The sequence below is a fragment of the Pyxicephalus adspersus genome, chromosome Z (assembly GCF_032062135.1).
Source record: "Pyxicephalus adspersus chromosome Z, UCB_Pads_2.0, whole genome shotgun sequence".
Taxonomy (NCBI): domain Eukaryota; kingdom Metazoa; phylum Chordata; class Amphibia; order Anura; family Pyxicephalidae; genus Pyxicephalus; species Pyxicephalus adspersus.
In genome coordinates, this window is record NC_092871.1 from 16,000,130 (window position 1) to 16,020,602 (window position 20,473).

General features: G+C 41.0%; 1 protein-coding gene across 2 annotated transcripts in view; it reads right to left on the minus strand.

The window, feature by feature from the left end:
* Window positions 1–117: 117 nt before the first annotated feature.
* The window catches only part of BICRA (BRD4 interacting chromatin remodeling complex associated protein), a 20,952-nt gene continuing 596 nt past the window's right edge, over window positions 118–20,473 (minus strand). The window contains exons 2-14 of one of the 2 annotated variants that reach the window (XM_072430125.1): window positions 19,999–20,041; window positions 19,749–19,808; window positions 16,059–17,996; window positions 12,466–12,771; window positions 9,093–9,779; window positions 8,322–8,643; window positions 7,344–7,444; window positions 7,096–7,221; window positions 5,871–5,932; window positions 5,202–5,350; window positions 4,813–4,907; window positions 4,310–4,412; window positions 118–3,643 (exon numbers count right to left, since the gene is read on the minus strand). In XM_072430125.1, coding sequence (XP_072286226.1) covers window positions 2,448–3,643; window positions 4,310–4,412; window positions 4,813–4,907; window positions 5,202–5,350; window positions 5,871–5,932; window positions 7,096–7,221; window positions 7,344–7,444; window positions 8,322–8,643; window positions 9,093–9,779; window positions 12,466–12,771; window positions 16,059–17,996; window positions 19,749–19,808; window positions 19,999–20,041 — 5,188 coding nt within the window. In that variant the 3' untranslated portion in view covers window positions 118–2,447. The remainder of the gene's footprint in view (window positions 3,644–4,309; window positions 4,413–4,812; window positions 4,908–5,201; window positions 5,351–5,870; window positions 5,933–7,095; window positions 7,222–7,343; window positions 7,445–8,321; window positions 8,644–9,092; window positions 9,780–12,465; window positions 12,772–16,058; window positions 17,997–19,748; window positions 19,809–19,998; window positions 20,042–20,473) is intronic. The other variant, XM_072430126.1, reaches the window with a different exon arrangement.

Below are 20,473 nucleotides of genomic sequence, written 5' to 3' on the forward strand. Positions count from 1 at the left end.
ACCTTTCAGATTTTTTACCTCTACTGGCACACATCTCTGCTTTCAAACAAACATCAGCACTCTTGCATCTTTTGAAACTCTGTATTTTTAAACATTTGTTCAAAAAAAAAAAAATAGTTTTTAAAAAGAGGAACAAATTTAATTTACACAGAAGTACTAAATGTACATCATTCTTTAAAAAAAATCATTCTACATTATAAATACAGTAGAAATTCTTTTATAGTACTATATTTATACCATAATGTTGGTTTGGGGATCGGAAGGGTGAAAGATGAAAGAAGGGGGGCACGATTATGTTTTCCTTTTTTGCGAATGGAAATAAATACCAAATTGGCGAAAGGTTAGTACAGTAAGGAGCAGACAGAACGTCTGTCTGGATGAGGGAGGACACATAGGGAGGTTTTTGCTTTGCAGACATCTGACCTTGCATAAAAAACAACTCAATGATGGAACCCTGACATATGACTACTGCAATTTACTGGGACTTGCCTCTAGAAGAAAACACAGACATCACAACAGGCACTACCGCTAATTTCCAATACCATTATTTATAAATGCAATTGATCTGTCAAATTATTTTAGGACTATGTGCTGTTTTAACTGGGTCACCTATCCCAAGTACCCAATTAGAAGGGGAAACAAACATTTGGGTGATGCAGCTCATGCTTGCTCTGCCTGTGTTAATGCTGAGGAGGGGATACAATCTGCAAACTTGCCGAACGGAAACATTGGTAGATTTATAGTGTCCCCGGGTATCCATGTGCAATTTACAAACTACCAAGTTATGGCAATCGTGACCTACTAAGGGATTACATTCCACCTACAGCTCAGCTAAACACGGATAAAATAACTTGGTAGAGAAAGAAACCTTTGGTCTTTCCCACCAACCTCCTCCTGTCAGGTATTTACTGGGTTTAACACCTCCCAAGTCCCTCACTCAGTGTGACAGCAAGAAAACTAGCATTTTCAGTAATGGCAAACAAAATGTTTTTGCATGATACAGGCTGCCACTAATTGGTTTCCTTTGAAACATGGTTGAGTTTAATTTTGCTAAACTGCACCACTTAAGCTCTTGGGAATACTTAAAGTATAGATAAAGCAGCATAACTCACCTATCCCTGTTTAATTGCAGTGCGCAGCCATCTTCCTTCTCTTTATTTCTGGGGACAGTCTTAGGCTATCCTGGGATGAAGTTTATTCATCCCCATGACACACGTGGGAAGCCGGGTTTGCCTGGCACCCAATGCCGACTGAATATTGGCAGCTCAGTTTTGTTGCCAGGAACCCGCAGCGATCAGGTAGGTAAGACACAGATAGGATACCACCTGTCCCTTTCTACAACAATAACCTGTCTGATCAAGCAAGTGGAAGTTCCACTTTAGGTTGACCCCAGAGGGCATCTAATAGTTAGGCCTATTAGAGTAAAATATGCAAAGTGCGAGAAGCTACCCAGTGTTTTCTGCTGCTATGGATTGGGGGAATCCTTCCAGGAAATATGCTATAGTCAAAAGTTGCCCATGACAAGCAAAAATGTCACAGTAGTAATGTGAAGAGAAGGAATGCTCCTTGCTTGCCTTTGCAGATTGATCCATTAGCCTTAATGCTACCTTTCTCTGCAATCCAGCCAATATATCCATCCTTAATTTGCCTATTCTCGCACATTTCTAATATAGGGTGTGACAGGGACAGGGTTACCCTATCCAGCACAGACGTACTAGTCCAACTCCAAGGCAATGTTGCAAAAGATAGCTTGTATGTATATCTACCACCCCCATATCTGATGATACCCCTTTATTCTTGGTGCACCCCAAAAACAAAAAAAGTGAATATTTTTCATGTATAGTGCCATCCATGTGCACTGTGCATTCATTTGCTATTTTCCCAGATAGGAAAATAATAATAATAAAAAAATACGACACAGAACCTAAAAAAATCCCCTGCCTTTGATGCTTGAATAACTTAAAGAAATATCATTACAATAAACTTTAATACGTTTGTTTTGAAGCCAGTCCCTTCAGTTTCCTCCTTCAGGGCTAAAGTTTTTAATTCAGTTGTATTTTTTTTTTTTCTTGACAGTTCAAGTTGAGATGAGAAAAACAGATGGAAATGGGAGGTAATAGGGGAGGAAAAAAAAATAAAAGTTTTGAAGGCAACAGATCACCAGTTAAATGAGTCCTTTGAAAAGTTCTGTCTGGGGAGATAACCGGCCTGTGCCGGAAAGTTCTAACTTTCCACCTAAGAAGCGGCACAATTTCTCCATGGAACCACTTGCCGCATTATGCGGACAAGTGAGGGGAAAAAAGAAAATTGAGGCTTATTCTGAAAATGTGTGCCCTTCTGTCTCCAAGTACTGCAGTGGCTCATGTCCTGCTCAAGACATTATCGTTTTTCTCCCCGGGCAATTTATCAATTTATTTCATACGGCTCGCTCAATCATTTCCTTCCCGTTATCTATTTAACGTCCTGGCCCCCAAGCCTCCGTTGTGGTTGGGGGTAAGGTACGAGTCTGTGCGGTGAACTGGGGAGGAGAAGGGAGAAGAGGAAGAGGAGTGATGGTACGAAGACTGTGTTGTAGAACGCAGAAGGGTGTTGGAACTTCCTCCACCCTGGGGTTGCTGCAGGTTAAGGATACTGTCGATAGCGCTCTGCAGGTGCTCATTTAGAGTGTCGTCCTGGGGGCTGTCACTTGAAAAGCTAGCGTTATCCACATCATACTGCTCAGACTTCAGTCTTTTTGCTGATGGAAGTGGCATCTCCCAATTTAACTCAGACTCATGGTCTGTTGGTTCGGATTTCACCACGTGCCGATAGAATCCTGGCTCGTTGTCCCTGTCTCTCCTCAAGCTCATTGTTGTCTCATCGGTATTATTCATCTTTGTTTCCCCTCTGCTGAAGAATACCAGCTTAGAGCTTTCTTCTTTTTTCTTTCCACTCTCCGGGACTCCTTGCATCTTGTGGGATGTGATGACACTTCTGGATACATCCTCTTGTTTTATTGATTGTGGCATAACTGGCGCTTGTGCAGGAGTTTCAACTGCTGACCTAGTGTCTGATGGCTTACCAGTTACAAAGGCGTCCACATTCTCGCGATAAGTCTTGCGGAGGGGTAGCCTGCAGAATGTTGCCAAGGGCTTCTTTTCAGCAGGTGATGAGTGGTCCAGTGTGCCATTCATCTGCCCAGCTGGTGTGGTGGTTGCGGCAGGGGTTGGGTTAACCGTTGTCTTGATGACGGTGCTGGCAGGTGTTGTGGGAGGAGCAGGTGGTGGAGGTGGTGGAGGAGGATTGTGATGAACCGGATCCAGAGCAGTGTTATGGATGACTTTGCTCAGCCCTGCCTCCTGCTTGATCTTCAGCTTAAGCCCGATACGACTACGAGCCTCGTACGTTTTGATTGGAGGTTTGCTGCGCGAAGGGAGTGCGTCGTCATCTGCATCAAGTGACGGTGAAGCTTTGGCCCAAGTGACAGAAGGGGAGCCCCCACTGCTGTGCTTAATTACTAGCTTGGTAGGATGTATTGGTGTGGAGGTCTGCACTACACTGGGTTTCTGGATCTCTGCTACAGGGGCAGCGCATGGCGAGGAAGAGACGGAAGCCACGGAAGGGTTTACAGCTTGAGAGCGTGAAGAAGAGGAAACGTATTCATCTGCAGAAATAAGAATAGCAAAGTTAGCAAACATTTGTCAAAGAAAATACATCAAATAAGTTTTGAGTTGTTTTGCGCCAACTGAATCCTATGAATCCATTATATATAAAATATTGTGTATATATATATATATATATATATATATATATATATATACATACACACATTTATATTTATATATCTATATCTCTAGTCAGGTTGATCTTTTGAACTACATAACTGTGGTAAATCTACTAAACTGTATTAACAGATTGTAAGGTATGTGGCCAGATGCAGGGGAGTAGAGTATTTGTGCTTACTCTTCCCTTTCTGCTCAAATGGAAAGAAACAGATTATGCGTCTATCCTGAAATCACACTGTGACAATTCTGAAAACTTCCTAATAAATTGGAGAGAGGACCTACAAGGCTGAATACAAAACCAAACCAAAAAGAATATAAAAATGAACTCTAGTTGCCTTTAAATAGAAAAAGTTGTTCAATTTGCTGCCTCTCCTCCTCCTGTGTCACTGTCTGTATCTGTCTGTCATCTGCTACCCCTATTTAATGTACAGAACTGCGTAATATGTTGGTGCTATATAAATCCTGTTTAATATTATTAATAAATAAAAGTCAGATATCCTGTGCTGCCTCCTAATGGTGAAGTTAAGAATGGGGATGTGGATTACCTGGTCTTTCTTTTGCCAACTGTCGGTCCAGAGACAAAGCAACTTTCTCTTCCTGAATGAACATTCTGTCAATCATTACCATCTCCGCAGAAGGACTCACTCTCTGCATAAGGGGAGGAATCATGATCAGAGCACAGAACTAAAAATCACACCATACACATTATTAAAAGCTGTAGCATTCCCAGAGACCCATGGGGCAATGACTAAAGAAGGAACGTTTCTACTGACCAATCAAACATAAAAAGAACATTTTGACTGGCTTACTATTGTCTTCTGGTTTTGATAAAACAATCTCAGGAAAACCCTTCAGATAGCCTAGTGGAACCAAATGTTAAGGCCTTCAAATAAGGTACTATTGGACTTTGTTACCTTACAAGTAAAGTTGTGTCCTCCTAAATAACATAGAAGTATTGGAATAGTATTTTTGTGTAGTGTATAATCCCTAGAATGGGATCCAAGTCTTGAATGAACAGTCAGGACATTTAATGTGCCATTACACTCACCCTGGACTCTTCTAAAAGCAGCAAGCGATACTTGTTCAGCATGGCCTGGGTGCGCTTCAGGAGCTGAGTGGACACGGTCTCAAACTCGTCGTCCACTAGACAAAGTGGAAAAATAAAGTTTAGCCATTCAAATGTGGGGGAAATCAAAGCATAAATTGTACACTGGTAAACAAAAGTTTGCAAGCCAAAATACAAATACTATTTGACACTAAGCAATCCCGTACCAACTGTTATTCCCGATTGCTAATAACAAAAAAAAGAAATGTCTTTTTAACATATTCCTATGCAGCTCAGAGCTGAGTATAACTAAACATACATCAGAAGCATGCAGATATAAATCTAAGAAATTAAAATATTCCCATTAGACAGGAAATATGAAAACGACCTACCTTTGCTTAGGTCATGTGAAGTGGGAAGCAGACCCTGGTACACATGGTAGGGGAGGAGTCTGTGCAGGGCATCTTCAAATGAGTGGAAGGGCGTCTTGTAATCTGGGTGCAGGACTGAGCCCTGGTGTTTATGTAGCTGCTCCAAGAAGCTGTAGGACCAACATGAAGTTAACAATAAATAAAACATTTACATAAAACAATAAAAATTCTGTTGAATAAGTATCACGATTTATATCAATATGTCTTTTATACAGCAAAAAGCTCGCTCCACTCAAGCTTCTATATAAATGTCAGCATTTGGGCGGTCATTACATTATATGGTACAACACAGTCATCTAGGTTCCTGCACTACTAGATAACAATGGCAAAGCACCTCCACTACATGGGACACAAGGGGTCTGGCTCTTAGAGTAGGGAAAAAATATTTTACAATCTGATAGGTGCACCCAAACAATCAACAAATACATTGGAGTTTCCCTTTTTTTAAAGAGAACTGTTTGCTTTAACACCCTCTGTGGCCTTTTGTGTTGTACTTTTGACACGTCTGTTGGCGCCCTCCGCTGCACAAAGTAGTAACAGCAGAAAAAGCAAGCACCCACCTAGGTCTACAATGCTAAACATGCTGCAGACATCCATCATGCGCTCTTTATAAATACAATGTATGCTCACCAGGCTTCCTTGTTTGGCTGTAGTGTCTGATGTTTTTTAAGCGTTCCAAATTTACTATCAAACTAAAAGGGAAAAAAAAAAAAAAAACAGAAGGCAGACACATTAATGATAAATACATAGCAGATAGAGAAAACATGACAAAAATATCACATTAGAGGGAGATAACGCCCTAAAACCCAACTTCTATAGCAGTTTACATATCCCAAGGCTGAGAACCACTCCTGCACAGAGAAGATGGGCAGTGAGATATTTTCTCATTCCCCAGTCACACTGTAGATCCAGTCTATGCCTGTGCCCAAAGACAACGCGTGGCCTTGCAGTACTTTAAGTCTCTGGGACTCCAGCAATCTGTAATGGAAGTGAGAGATAACAGTAATCTCTAATCCAAAGACTGACTGCCTTCTGCAGCTTGTCTCCAGTTTCCAAGCAATCCTGCAAAACAACTACAGTCTCTAACTATCATTAGGTTTAGTATGTCTTAATCCTGAGAATTATTTCAAGCAATAAATTGATAGAATACATTACTGGTAAAGGATTACCGTGTTTCCCCCAAAAATAAGTCAGGGTCTTATATTTACCTCTGATACTCGCATTAGGGCTTATTTTCAGGGGATGTCCTATTTTTTTTTTTTTTTTATTCACAATAAATTATCAAGTGTCTGAACATATATTTGAATATTTAACATTTAATGTCAAAACATCATGTGGCCAATGGAAGTATTAGAGTACTACGGTACAAGCACCTATTACAAAACCTGTAACCAATATTACAATGCTATAGAAAGATACTTGTGTTACTTGTGACCTGTCAAAATCACAGATTTTTTTCTTATATACAAGAAGTCATGAATAAGAATGGACAAAAAAAAGGACCCTTTGAAAAGAGAATCCACCAACCTCCTATTAGTTTTAGTGTCACACCAGAGTACCGTAGGTTAATTAACCATGCAATTTCTTCACCCCTTGCCCCAGTGCTTTGAAAATCTGCTCTCTCTCTGCTCTCTCCTTCCTCATGGTATCCCTCCCTGTATCAGGTGACCGCACCCTCCGAAGAAGCCTATAGGGCTTACTTTTAGGGGAGGGCTTATATTTCACCCTTGCATGATTAGCATGTTGGGCTTACTATTATAGTATTATAGCAGCATCCTCAAATGTCTGGTATTAATTTTGTGTTTATTAGATGGAAGGGGTTTTGTGTGACATCCAGCATGGTCAGCGTACATACCTGAGACTGGCTCTGGACTTGGGAAGCAGGTACAATCTGAGAGATGCTCTTTCCAACAACTTGGATTTGTAAGGAGCCCTTTCCCAGGCTGATAGTAGGCACTGAGCTGATCACTCCGGTTTTAGCCTGAAAGAGAAGAGATCATAACAAACATGTTCTCTTTAGGTGAACACACCTTGTTGTCACATTCCCCAAAACAACAAACACTGCCTTGGTGTTAGAATTGTGTAATTGGTACAGTTCCTTACCTGGCTGTGTACAGGAATAGCAGTGACAGGCTTCCCCTGCACCACCGATGTTTTCCCAGTCGTGTTGGGGAAAACAGACGCATCTTGCGTTCCAGGAGCAGCTGAAAACAATGCATGACAAAAATAAGTCTTGTGGCATGGTGGGTCTTCTATGTACAATGATCAGGTAACAAAAACTTTTTTATGCGGTCAGAAATATGGAAGCAATTTAGAAAAAAAAAAAACTGACCTCTTAAAACAAATTACGGCTAGGTGCCAACCCCCACCACTGAATTTTGAATGGCAAAATAATGTACTAGAAATATAATCCCCTGTGGTATATAGAATCAGAATTGTTCATTTATCGTTCACACATGGAATGCCAAGATTGTCCACAAGGCACTTTTCCTATTATAGACATGTAGACAGCCTAACATATAGGCAGTGGCTTAAGAAGCCATCCCAGAGACTCAGATTCCCGATCTATGTTAGTGCTGCAGTCACAGCATCCTCCTAACCCATTGTTCATTAAAGCTTTTGTCCTGCTGTGTTCACCTCGTACACTGCAAAGCTTCTCAATAGAATCTTGCTCAGCAAACCTAACAGCTAAACACTGGCAGGGGTCAGACTGCTTCCTAAGAGGCATTTATCCTTTGTGTCTTTGGGTCCTATAAACAGGAAGTTATTTCTCCTTAAAGAGACTGTTTGGACTTACAGTGTGGTTATGTAATGTAAATGCAAACACTAAAAAGTCTAACTGAACCTTAATTTAGCTGAAAAGCTTGCCCCATCCAGTAGATGTGCAGTGTGACCCTAGCTGTGATGTTGGTCTTACAGGAGAATCCCTGCATGCTACATATTAAGCTCATGCTCTTAGCTGACTGGACAGCTCTAGCTTTGACTCCGTAGGCAGTGTGTTGACCTCTGCAAAGAGATCACCGCTTCCTGAAAGCATGCATGATAGCGGGTAGATTTCCTGGAAGAAAACTTTAATCCCACCTGAAGTCTTTACTAGAACCGATGCCTGCTGCTGATGATGATGTTGTTGTTGCTGCTGCTGCTGTTGTAGTAGTGTGGAAAGTTGAGCCGCCTGGGTGATGGTTGTCTGCATCTTTGTCAAATCACTGTGTGATACAGCAGCTTGCTGCACCAACACCTGGCCAGGGGAGTGCCCATGTAGAGAAGCTTGTGTTGGCAATGGCTGTCCTTGTCCACTGATCAACACTGAAGATGACTGAGTGTTGTACTGTCCAGCAAGAGCGGGGGATGTTTGGGCGCCCCCTTGTGGTTGTTGATGTATCATCAGACCTTGCTGCTGCATCTAGGAAATAAGATAAAGGGTAAACTTTAATTAGGCAAAAAAAAATACTCTCCAGAGTAGTCTCTAAACACACTTACAGCAAAAGTCTAACAGCAAACAACGCAAAGTGCAGCAGTTGAAAGCCCTTAAGATTACTGAAGTCAAATTAGTAAAATAATACCTGGTTGCTGTTGGTTCACAAATCCAACCCAAAGCTAGGAGATGTTGCCCTCAGCAAGCTCTCATTCACCTTTCCATTTTGGACAGATATATTTTTAACATTTATAAACACAAGCACTGTTTTAATACACATACACAACAGGTGTTTCTAAGATGTTAGAAACCCAACTTTTGTTGTAATATGTGAAAATGTATAACTCCGCATTAAATGCACAGAGTAGTCAATATCTATAGTCTGGGCACCTGTACATTTTCAAGACAAAACTGCAACACAAGTCCAATGTTCTTACCTGCTGATACCTCTCCAACAACTGTTTCTGCTGTGGCAGGGTGTTGGATAAGGCCAAAGCCTGGAACTGGCTGGGGGTCATCTGGAAGGTACGTTGCTGCTCTGTTATGTGAATGGACTGGGTAGGGCCCTGTTGTTTAATAGATGCCTGCGCCTGGAACTGCACGGGGAATGAGTGGGTCTGTGAGGAATCGGATGTGGCTGGTGTGGCCTGCAGGGAAATGGGGACACCTGACCGAATTTCAGGTTGTGAGGTGCTCAGCTGTACTTGGAGCTGAATGTGCTGCTGAGGGGATGAGAGGGTTTGCGGCATTTCAGCAGACAGTGCCTGATGCGTTGGGAAAGGCGTCTGTACCTGAGGTTGAGAAGGAGGACGCAGAGGGTGCTGGGAAGAACCGTGAGGTGATGAAGAGATCTGATTCTGAATGACAAACAGATTCTGCATCTGAGGAGTACAGGATCGGGAAAGTGGTTCAGAGGGAGGACGAGGGATACTCGGAGGTTGGGATGGAGGCCGAGAATGGGGCCGAGAGGGTGGCCGGGACAGGGGCTGTGGTTGAGAAGGAGGACGTGACTGGTGGGGGGACTGCATTTGTGAGTGATGGGAGGCCTGGAGCTGTGGGCTGGGTGGGTGAGGTAGTGTGTGGGAAGGAGAGGCTCCTGGAAGCTTCTGTTGTCCGGTGGGAATCTAGATGACAGAACAGAACATTAGAGGACAGTTATATACACTGTAGAGTGGTAACTTTATCAGAGATTAAACGTACACCACATCATGGATCCAACCATTCACTGTGCTACAACTCAGCTTACTACAGTCCTGTAAGCATACTTTAGGATTAATAGTGTGATTCATTAAAAAAAAAAAAAAAACAAACACCAATACTGCCCAATTACAAAACAATTCACAATCCATAGCCAGCTATTTAAAACTAAGAATATATAAAAACAAAAAAAAATTAAAATAAAAAACAAAAGACCTATAGAGTTAAAACAGGAGTTGGTTATATAAAAGGTGAAGGTGTGTGTGTTTACTTTGTTCCTCATAAAATGTATACTACCAGATCAATACAAGTTTTGGAAGGTGGAGAAACTATTCCTGTAAAATAACATATTAACCTTATAGTAGAATACAGGATTTACTGACACTGAGCTAAAATACTAAGGCATGATGGGCATACATAGAACAAAAGGTATATATTAGGTGACCCTAAAATACTATAGGATCAAAACGGCAGGGCCTGCTATACCACTATAGATGGCCTTATAGCTTGGTATGAGGAATACTTCAATTTATACAGCTTCAGATGAATACTGGTTTCAGTAGAGGAGTCTTACAATGTTGGATCATAAGTTCAATAGCATAGTTGAAATCTACTAAACTAAAGCCTATGTCCCCCCAAAATGATTTGCAATAAAGTGGGGAAGGGTTACAACTTCGATCTGTGTCTCTATATATTTCTGAGTTCCTAAAGTAAGGTCAGACAAAACTGAAAGCAATTTATAATTGAATAGGGCAGGCAACAGTTACAACCTAACAGAGGTTTCATTTAATCTCAACTCATACTCAGCCATCTTACAAAGCAGTTTACTTGCTTTAGAGTATAATAGCTGCAGGGACCTAGAGGGGCTCGTTACGAGATGACAAATGCCCTTTACTAAGGTCTGGGTCAATACAGGTACACCGAACACACCTGTTCCACCACACATATTCACAGGAGCCAAGGAGCTGTGTCTCTACATGCAGCTCACTGCTCACGCTTTTAAATCTGTTTGAGTTTTGTGATCCATTTCTTTGAGCGAATAAAGATGTAATTCACATGTACTGAAAGGCAAGGTAGGTACAGCCATCAGTGTTAGGACAAATCCCTGTGTAATTACGATCCTCGTGTCCACATTTACCTGGCATGTGTCTAAATGTCTTTTCTACTCAAATATGGACTTCAGGCAAATAGATTTTTGCCATGAAAGTATCTGGATATGGTCCATGTACACCCATGTACATCAAAACTCATGTACATCAAAACTCAGACATGAGAAGCTCTGCTTTTTCTTCCTATCAATATTCTCAGCAGAGCAGAGTGACAGAGAGATGAGCTTATTACTCTGCTGCTGCTCCTTACTGTCATATGCTGGTGGAGGGACAAGGATATTAAGTGTTGCTTAAATTTAGCAGAGAAAATGTAGGTCTCCTGATAGACAGGGCTGGGCAATATGGCAGAGAAAGAAGCTCCTGCATTTGTAATTAGCTTTGTTTGCCTTTTTTTTAATCTACATATGGGGCAGTGTGGTGTATGTAGATGCATTGCACTGGCTTGTGGTAATAAAGTCTATGCAGGTTTCTTCTTACAAATGAAAACAATCCTGTTTTACTCTAGTGGCTTCTACAAGAGACATAAACTTTAATCGATATATTCTCTGTACAAAAGATACAAAAACATTTAGCTGGTTCTGCTATAACCCAATGGTATCCCAGCACTACAGTTAAAACACAGGAAACAGGAGGGGAAGCATTTCACAAGAACACACGCAGTGTGCAAGGGAGGTTAGGGATTAGGATGAAATTAACCAGAGAACAGCAGCAGCGTTTGAGGAAGGAGAAATTAGTAACAGTACAAAATAAAGAGCAAGCAAGAGCCAGCAGAAGAGAAAGAGGGACCCTCAATGCCGGCCGCAGTATATAAAGGGAATGTGTATATTTCATTGTTCTTTATCCCAGTTTATTATATACTGAACTAAACCCTCCATGTACCCCCATGATGGTAGTTATATCAAAAATATGAGCATAAACTACACTCCTGCAATGACAAGAACCTGAAAGGGCAGCAACAAGCTGCTCTAGGGTTATAGTACATGTAGCGTGGTAATTCTAATCCCTTTTGCTAGGTTTCTTATATAAATGTATTTAAAATTGCTGAAAATTGTTATTCGCTATCACACATCTTTCATGCTTGGTATTTGTTTAAAGGGACAGCAATTAGATGTCTCAACTTACTTTAATCAAACATACCCCTTGCTTTACATAGGCAAGGGTGACCAGCTTCATTAAATCATACAGCTCAATGAATACAGAAATGTGTAAAATATTTGTTTATAAATACCAACATTGTGATTCAAAGTGCAGAAACAAAATGACTTTGCTCTACCCACAAATCGTGACCATGTACTGCTGCTGTATATGCAATGAAGCTGGTTTAGAAGACTTTGTCTATGGACATCAGGAAGACCCTGGCTAATGTATAAGCTACGGCACTGCACGGGGTCACACAGGAATTAGAGGGAAGATCTGCCACCACACGGTTACGGGAAAGAAGACTAGAGGAAGAGCCACAGGAGAGTTTTGGGTGAAAGCAAACTAAGTTGAGGGGAGTGGCTACCTGGCAGGACATAGCCTGCTGTGATTGGCTGGCAGGGAAATGAGGTAAGTGTCCTTTGGATTCCGGTGTTGTATGGTTCTGGGCCAGTTCGCGGTTGGGCTGGGCTGCGGAGCCGGCACTGCTGCTCACTATGACGGAGGCGGGTACGCTACTGCTGCTGGAGGTGCTGATGCTGCTCAAAGTGCTGCCAGAAGCGGCTATGCTGTAGATTGGCAATGTCAGGTGTGGGGCTGCCGAGGTTTGAACCAGGCTGCTTTCCTGCTGTGATTTCAGCGCCGCTTCGTATAACTGCTGCTGCTGTTCCTTCTGTAATGTCCAACACCAGCAACTGTCTGTTAAATACTTACTCACACAAAACATCAAATAATCATAAAATTTATGACAATTTGGAAAAAAACATAGAACTGCAAATAGAAAATAAAATAGCAGGCCAATTTAAAAAAAAAATGTAAAAAGGGAAATTATTATTCTTGATCCTAAAAAATAGTTTTTTCCAGAGTAAAGATGAAAGAAATCAAAGCTCAAATCTGATTGGTTACTTTTGGCAACACAAGCAATTTCTGATTCCTAACCCCCTGAGCGGTAATCCAGAGTGTGGCTTGGGGTAAAAAAACATGCTGAAAGCGGTAACCCCGAGGGTAGCTAAAAACATTTAAAAAAACCAAAAACACTTACCTGGTCCCATCGGTGTCCTCCGGCAATACAAAATAAATGTATTGAATCCAGTAATCAATATATATATATATATATATATATATATATTGAATTCAGTAATCGTATCGCATTTTCAATACACGAACTGTAGTACACTGTTTGGCCACTAACGTTTTATTGGCACTGCAGAAACAGCTGTTAGGTCTTGCTTACTACACTAAATAGACATTGAGACGTCCCTGCTTACTGCTCCCTAGAACTGTGCCAGATGTCTGCGGGTGCAGCGAGAGAAAGGCTATCCTGTGTTTGAAGGTAAGTATAAAAAAAAATTTTTTTTTTTTTTTAGAAAATCTGGCACACCTCAGGTCCGGAGGTTGCCAGATTTTTGATTGTCAACCTGTATTATACATGCTACTGTACCAGTTATATTACAGGTTTCGGTATTTTTATGCCCCCTTGCTAATATATTTTTCTGTTTTTTTTATTTAAAGTTTATTATTAAATTTATTAAATATTGGACATATTTCAGTGAGTTATGCCTAGGAGTTATAGGCCTACAATGTAAAATAAATTTCCATACAAAACAATTGTACCACTTTTGGCATAAAAATACTGACATAATTACACCACCAGGGAGGTTAAAGTGACCATGTCATCAACTTGTAGATAAAAATTGAAAAGTAATTTCAATGCTTAATGGCAGCTTTTTCCTTTTCATTGTATGCTGACATAACATCCAAGATGGTGATGCCCAGCAGCAGCCCCATGGCCCTTGGATGCCTACACAAAGGGAGGCTTATGCATGCAAATAACTTAGAATACATTAAACACACATATAATCTTATGGGAATATTTTTGGAAAACCAAAAGGGTCTCTAAGTTTTTTCAAGTTTCTCCTCCAATACCGAGTACTTACACTGAGGAATTAATGCAAGTAAACAGCGCAATAAAGCTAGCTAAAAGAGGGTGTTGTGACAACATAAATATGTAAAAAAAAAATTTTTTTTTAGAGGCCTGCCGTGTAAAAATGGTGGCCCGTATTTATTGTACAGCACTGCATGATATGTTGGCGCTATAAAAAAAATCCTGTTTCATAATAAAAATAATAGCTCTTGCATAAATTGCAGAGGAAGTTTCCTGTGGAGTTCATACATATGGCCACTAGAGGGAAGTATTCAGCATGTGCAAGCCAGAGAAGCCCCTTGTATCTGTCATTTGGAGGGAATCAGATTTTAGGCTTTATTGTACCTTTACAAAGCTTTTGTTTTCTCACTGAATGAATCTGTAAAAAGTATTTACCTAAAGCAGTGCACACAGTGTGCTGGGACACCAATTAAAACATCAATCCACCCAAACTATTATTTATTCCTAATTATGGGTTAAAAAAATTGAACTTGACAGTCTTCCTATATCTCTTGAACTTTTCACTCATCCTTTTCCCACTACTAGTTTCAATCTACCTGCTGCAGCATGAATAGCATTACTCCTCCTCCTGCATTCTATGTATTGTACAATACTAATAAAAGTGACATATATGACAGATGGGTAGGGCTAAGAAATCCTCGACAGAAATTCTTCAGAAAAAAATCTTTTAAAAATGCAAGTTGGCCATTCAAACTACACAAAGTGAAATATTTGTTTTAAACAGACTGACCCATTAAAGGTTGTTTGAAGCCCAAACAGAGTTTAGTAAGTAGAGAATTGATCTGATGTATGGATTTCAGCAGGAAGTCTATTTCTTGCCTTGTGATAAAACAGTGAGGATTCCTGCAGCTCTGTCTCAGTTGTGGTTTGGGTAAACAAACTGTAAAATGGTCTCTTTCTTGTTATTTACCAAGTAAAATTATTATGAGGAAAATACCCTAGCCTAGCTGAGTGTTCATTTAAAAATCTAGGTATTACCCATAGGATTATTATCTAAAACATTCTTTTTAGTAACTTTCAGAACCCTTTGTATGTGGGGTTATAACTTTTTGAGACAAATATTAACATGGTGAAGAAGGCAGATATGACATATAATTACAACTCCAATCATATGTCAATTGGGTTGCTTGATATGGTAACTTCCTTAAAGTGGAATTAATTGAACAATTGGTGATCAGGACGGACGAGCAATAAAAAAAACTCTTGCAGCAGGGACATTGCCTGTCCTTTTTTGCAATCTGCCTGATCACCGCACCCAGCTGTCCTTTGTGGCGGGAACGAAAAAAAATCATCCTGGCCTGGCCAATCAAGATGGAAAAAGATGACTGATGATATGGAATAAAAGGAGGACGAAGATGCCGGTGGCCTGGGGTGGAATAAGGACAGGTGAGTATTGCAGGTTTAGTTTGACTTGAATACTTTTAAGGTATTATAAGACTCAACAGAGGAATTGTAATTACATTCTTGAAAGTACTCCTAGCAAGGCCAACAGCAACCAATCAGATATTTTCTTTCTTTGTAGACCTCAAATGGGGAACCTTTGGTAGAAGCAACAGATTTACTTTACTTCCATATCTATCCCTAAAGCATGCTAGCAATAGGCCTAAAATTCATCTTCACCCAGAACCAACATCTTGTTTTTTTCTTATTCTTGTTAGCTTTTCAGGACTCCAGTGGCAAGATACCTGACAATTCCTAGCACTGGGAACATTACAAACCCAAATCATAATGACATGTTTCGAATCTCCATAATGCGGTGTAGCTGTGAGAGACATTCTGTATGTCTGCAGGGAAACCTTGCCACTGTAGTCACCAGACATTCAACCCATCAGCTATTTGGGTGAACACCAAATGTTCAAAGTGCAGAAAGCCATGCTGAAACCACATTGGTTGCCATCATTTCTGCACTTAAATTACATTCTCTTTTTGCATTTTTTAAAAACTAAAGGTGTTGTATTGAAGTGCAAATTCATTAGGAATAGAAAAAAATTACCAAAAAAAAAGGACAAACTAACCTGCTGGAGGAACATCTGCATGGACTCGGCACTAATGATATTTCCTGGTGTGGTCTGGCTAAGAATAATTTTTTCAGAGCCGGGATCAATGCTGGGGCTTGGCATTGGTTGTTGAGGGGATGGAGGTGCTAAAGGCTGCTGTGACGGCTGCTGCTGTTGCTGCTGTACATTCAATTGAAGCTGAGCTTGTCCTTGTGATGACTGCTGGGTGGTTTGGACGGTCAGAATGGAGGTTTGCTCTGTGTTTGGCAGGAGGCTGGCCCCTTGTACGATTCCTGGGCTCTGGCTGCTGCCAGCCGAGGCCTGCTGGATGCTTACTGCTTGACCAATGCCATCAGACGGATTGAACATGGCCACCTGGTTGGGCAATGTCACTCCTTGGATGACTGTCTGACCGGCTTGGTTCAGGGATGTGGTTACCGAAGGCTGACTTTGGGTGCTTAGGTTACTGGCAAGGGATACAGGCATCTGGAACAGTGTGGGCTGACCAACTTGCCCTGCCTGCAGCTGTATAGGCCCTGACAAAATATGAGCTGTGCCATGAGCGTTCTGAGAAGTGAGGACCTGCCCCAAGTTCAGCTGGCTAGCAAGGTTTTGATTGGTTAGGATCTGTGCAGGTAAGGCCTGATTGAGAAGCTGGCCACCTGGGCCTTGGCTTGCAATTATGTGAGCTTGCCCACCGGCATGGGATGCAGCCAAAATCTGGCCACTCATGTTGGCCTGCAGTGCAGAAAGCTGCTGGACGGTTGATGCTCCAGGCAGGAGGAATTGGTTCTGTCCTTGTAACATAGCTTGGGCATGCTGAGCTGGGATAACAATACTACTGCCTTGGTTTAGTAGCTGAACGCTCATGGGTTTGCCTAATGCCTGCTGCTGCGGGGGAGGCTGTTTGAACATATTGGCAGGAAGGCCCTGGGGAAAACTAGACAAGACCACATTCTGCCCTGGCTTACCAGCCATAAACGTCAGGTTTTGTTGGGCTTTCTGCTGCTGCTGCAGTGCTGCATCTCCCTGAATGGTCAGTGTGTTGTTAGGAGCAAAAGGTTTAGGTGAAATCTGAAACAGCTTCTGCTGGAGAACGCCAGCAGGTTTGGGTTGTATTGGGGTTGGAGTCCTCTGTATGATAACCGGGCTGTTCAGACTGGAAGTAACGGTTAAGGATTGTGTGCACTGTGTAGTCGACACATTTCCGAACATGGAGCTCCCATTTAAAGTGGTGGCCACGGTGGGGATTTTGTTCTGTAAAACCAATCCTGCATTTTGTGGCGACACACCACTTGATGTCAGAGTGACTTGCTGCTGCTCAGGGGTAGTCCCTGTCAGGTAGCTGCCCACTGGCAGGTTGGCTACCTGTGTTGGCTGTACTTGCTTGGCAATGATCTGCTGTCCAGGCTGGTTGATGGCCATCACTTGCTGTCCTACTACCTGTATTTGTCCAATACCCAAAGCTCCCCCAGGGCTACCATTTGGCAGTCCTGGAAGATTGGAGATTGGCTGAATTGTAACATTACCAAGGCCAACTTGTTGGATAAAGGGCTGAACACTGATGGCCTTGTTGACCACATCTGCCCCCACCGACTGCTGTACTAGGGCTTGGTGAGTCAACACTGCTGGCTGCTGCAATCCAATTAGGTCCGCACCTCCGGAAAATATTTGAGGAGTCCCATCTGGAGCGGCTGGCACCACGGGCTGCAAAGTAGGCAACTGAAAGGGGCCCAAGTCCAGTTCTGCCTCAGCTTCAAGAGTCTGTTCCGTGATATTGGCCTCCTGCAGACTCTGCTGAAGAATGTCGCATGGCTGGTCAGAATTGGCAAGGCTTGCGCTAGCCGCAGATGGGGACCCAAGGATGTCATCTGGCAAAAAGTCCAAGTCTACACCACCAGTCGACTGGTTGGGTTCTGTGTTTAAATGGTTACCAGGAGTTTCCTGAACATGAAGCTGAAAATAATAAAGAGTAGAAAGCTAAATTTATGCTTTGTGTACAGCAAGTCACAAGTCATTAAATACAAACAAAGATCCTAACATTAGGCATTCTTACATGTGCTAAATACTTATCTACTCATTTTATAGCCTTAAAAGAGGTGCAATTTCAAATCAATTTTAGTGTAAGGAAAGTCCTGTGTTTTTCTTGAAAGAAAATGATTGGAACAGCAGGAGAACACAAAAGAAATCAATCTAGGGAAATTGAGGTTTTATGTCTATCAACTGTCCTAAGAACATTCTTTTTCTATATCTATTTTTTCTTCTATTTCAAGTTTTTTCTATTATCAAGGTTTTGGATAGTAAAGGAAGAAATAAAACCCAATGAAAATAGTTTTGATGTCTTTTTCCTGTTGGGGAAATTTACCATTCTGTCTTAAAGACCCAAAAGCAAATGAAAGGAAATTGTCCAAAGTGAAGGAACTTTCCCTCTTAAGACAGCTGGTACTATTACATGTTAAAATGCAATATGAAAAATCTGTGCTTGAACACATTGTTTCCATATTATCTGGCAAAGCTCATTGTAATATCTTGCAATAAATTGTTGGACAACCAAAGCTGCCTGTGGCTGTGAAATGATTAATATTATTGAACTCTATTTGTCTGAGGAATAAGCCAAACTTCTAGCAAGATCTGACACTATAGACAAATTTTATTTCAAGATTTGATCTAATCACATTACATGGGTTTTGGTAAATATTGAGGAGGTAGCCTGTGTACACCCATACATATTATACTCAAGCAGGTAGATGCTCACACTACTACTGTTGACTTATGGATTTTAACTTAAACATTTTATTTTGTGCAGTCAGAGGAATAAAATTTAGGGTTGGGTAAACTTTAGAGCTAACCTGTGATTTGCCCATTTAGTGCAAAAAAGATACTCGCTTAACCCACAAAAATGGTTTTACAGCTTTGTCCCCAGCAGGCTTGGTGAAGGAACAGTAGAAAAGAAGGTCTACTAGATTCCATTATACAAGTTTTTATTTAGTAATGAGGTTTCTTTAACCTCCTGAGCGGTTCATTTCTGTCCGGATTTATATGTCTAAAAGCGGTACTTTGTTTTTCATCGAAATGTATTTTACAGTATAACATAATAGTATGAGCATAATAAACTTTGAAACACAAAATCATGTCTAAAGAATAAATATAAAAAAAAATTAAAATAAACTTTTAAAAAAATTTATATATATACTATTATGTTATGCTGTAAAATAAATGTTCATGAAAGTCAATGTACAGCTTTTACACATATAAATCTACTGTATTGTATTCAATACAGTTATTTTGTATTGAATGGAATACAAATAAATTTGAATTTCCCACCTCACCCCAAACAGAACGTCCGTACGCACTGACGTCCCTGTGAACTGTCCGGTGACTCATCGAGTGCAGAGGAAGTCGAGCAGAGGAAGAAAGAAGACGGACATCGCGAAGAAGGATGTCGGCAGATCAGGTAACCGCTTTCTTTACTATCTTTTCCCATAGGTTTACCTACCTCGCGTGTGACTTGGGGTTACCGCTTCCTCCATTTTTTTTACCCCGAGTCACAATCCGGGTTACTGCTGGGGAGGTTAAAAAGAAACTGAGGTGATAAACTATATTTTAAAGTTAAACCTAACTTTTTTTTACTCAAGCGATTTATTGGGGGCAGACTGAAAATGTACAACTCTACTAATAAAATACAAAGACATGAATCAATGTTATTACCCCAGTGCCCACAAAGTAGGGTGCATCTCCTGTGTTATCCAGCAGATCATCTCCATCAATCTAGAGGAATTTAATAGGCAAAATGTTACATGTAATTCTAAGCAGGATGATCAAAGATTTAAGTAAAAATTCGATGTATATATACCAACACAACAAACACTTCCAAAGAACAGTTGTATATCGTTTTATATTTAAGTTATTAGTGTTGGTTCTATCTCCTTACATAGGATCAAACTATGCTTGGCCTCACCTTATCTGATCCATGCAAAAAGTCATTCAGAGCCTGGGGGTCACTGTAAAAACAACAAATGATAATGTTAGAAACTGAATAAACTGATTATCCAAAAGATCAGGGTACTAAACAGGTAAGTGCACACATTTTTGTGAGTCTTTGGATACATTGAGACCTCAGGAAGACTGGACAACCTGCATATTCGTCATCAATTTGAAGTCTTCAGGTCTAAAACCCATTATTGCCTAAATCGTATAAAAAATTTACTACACATACAGCACATTGTAGACTCTTGGTTTGCAAAGCATGCAAGCCTGTAAGAATTCACCAGACAAGACGTTAATGCGGTTTGACACAAATACCATCATCTAAACCATCAGCAGTCTTTGTTGCTGTAATGTGGATGCTGCACAGTTTTAAAGCACAGTGATGTGCTTCACATATTAGCTGTACTACAAAGGGCTTTGGCCTGGACTATGTAACCTGATTTTTT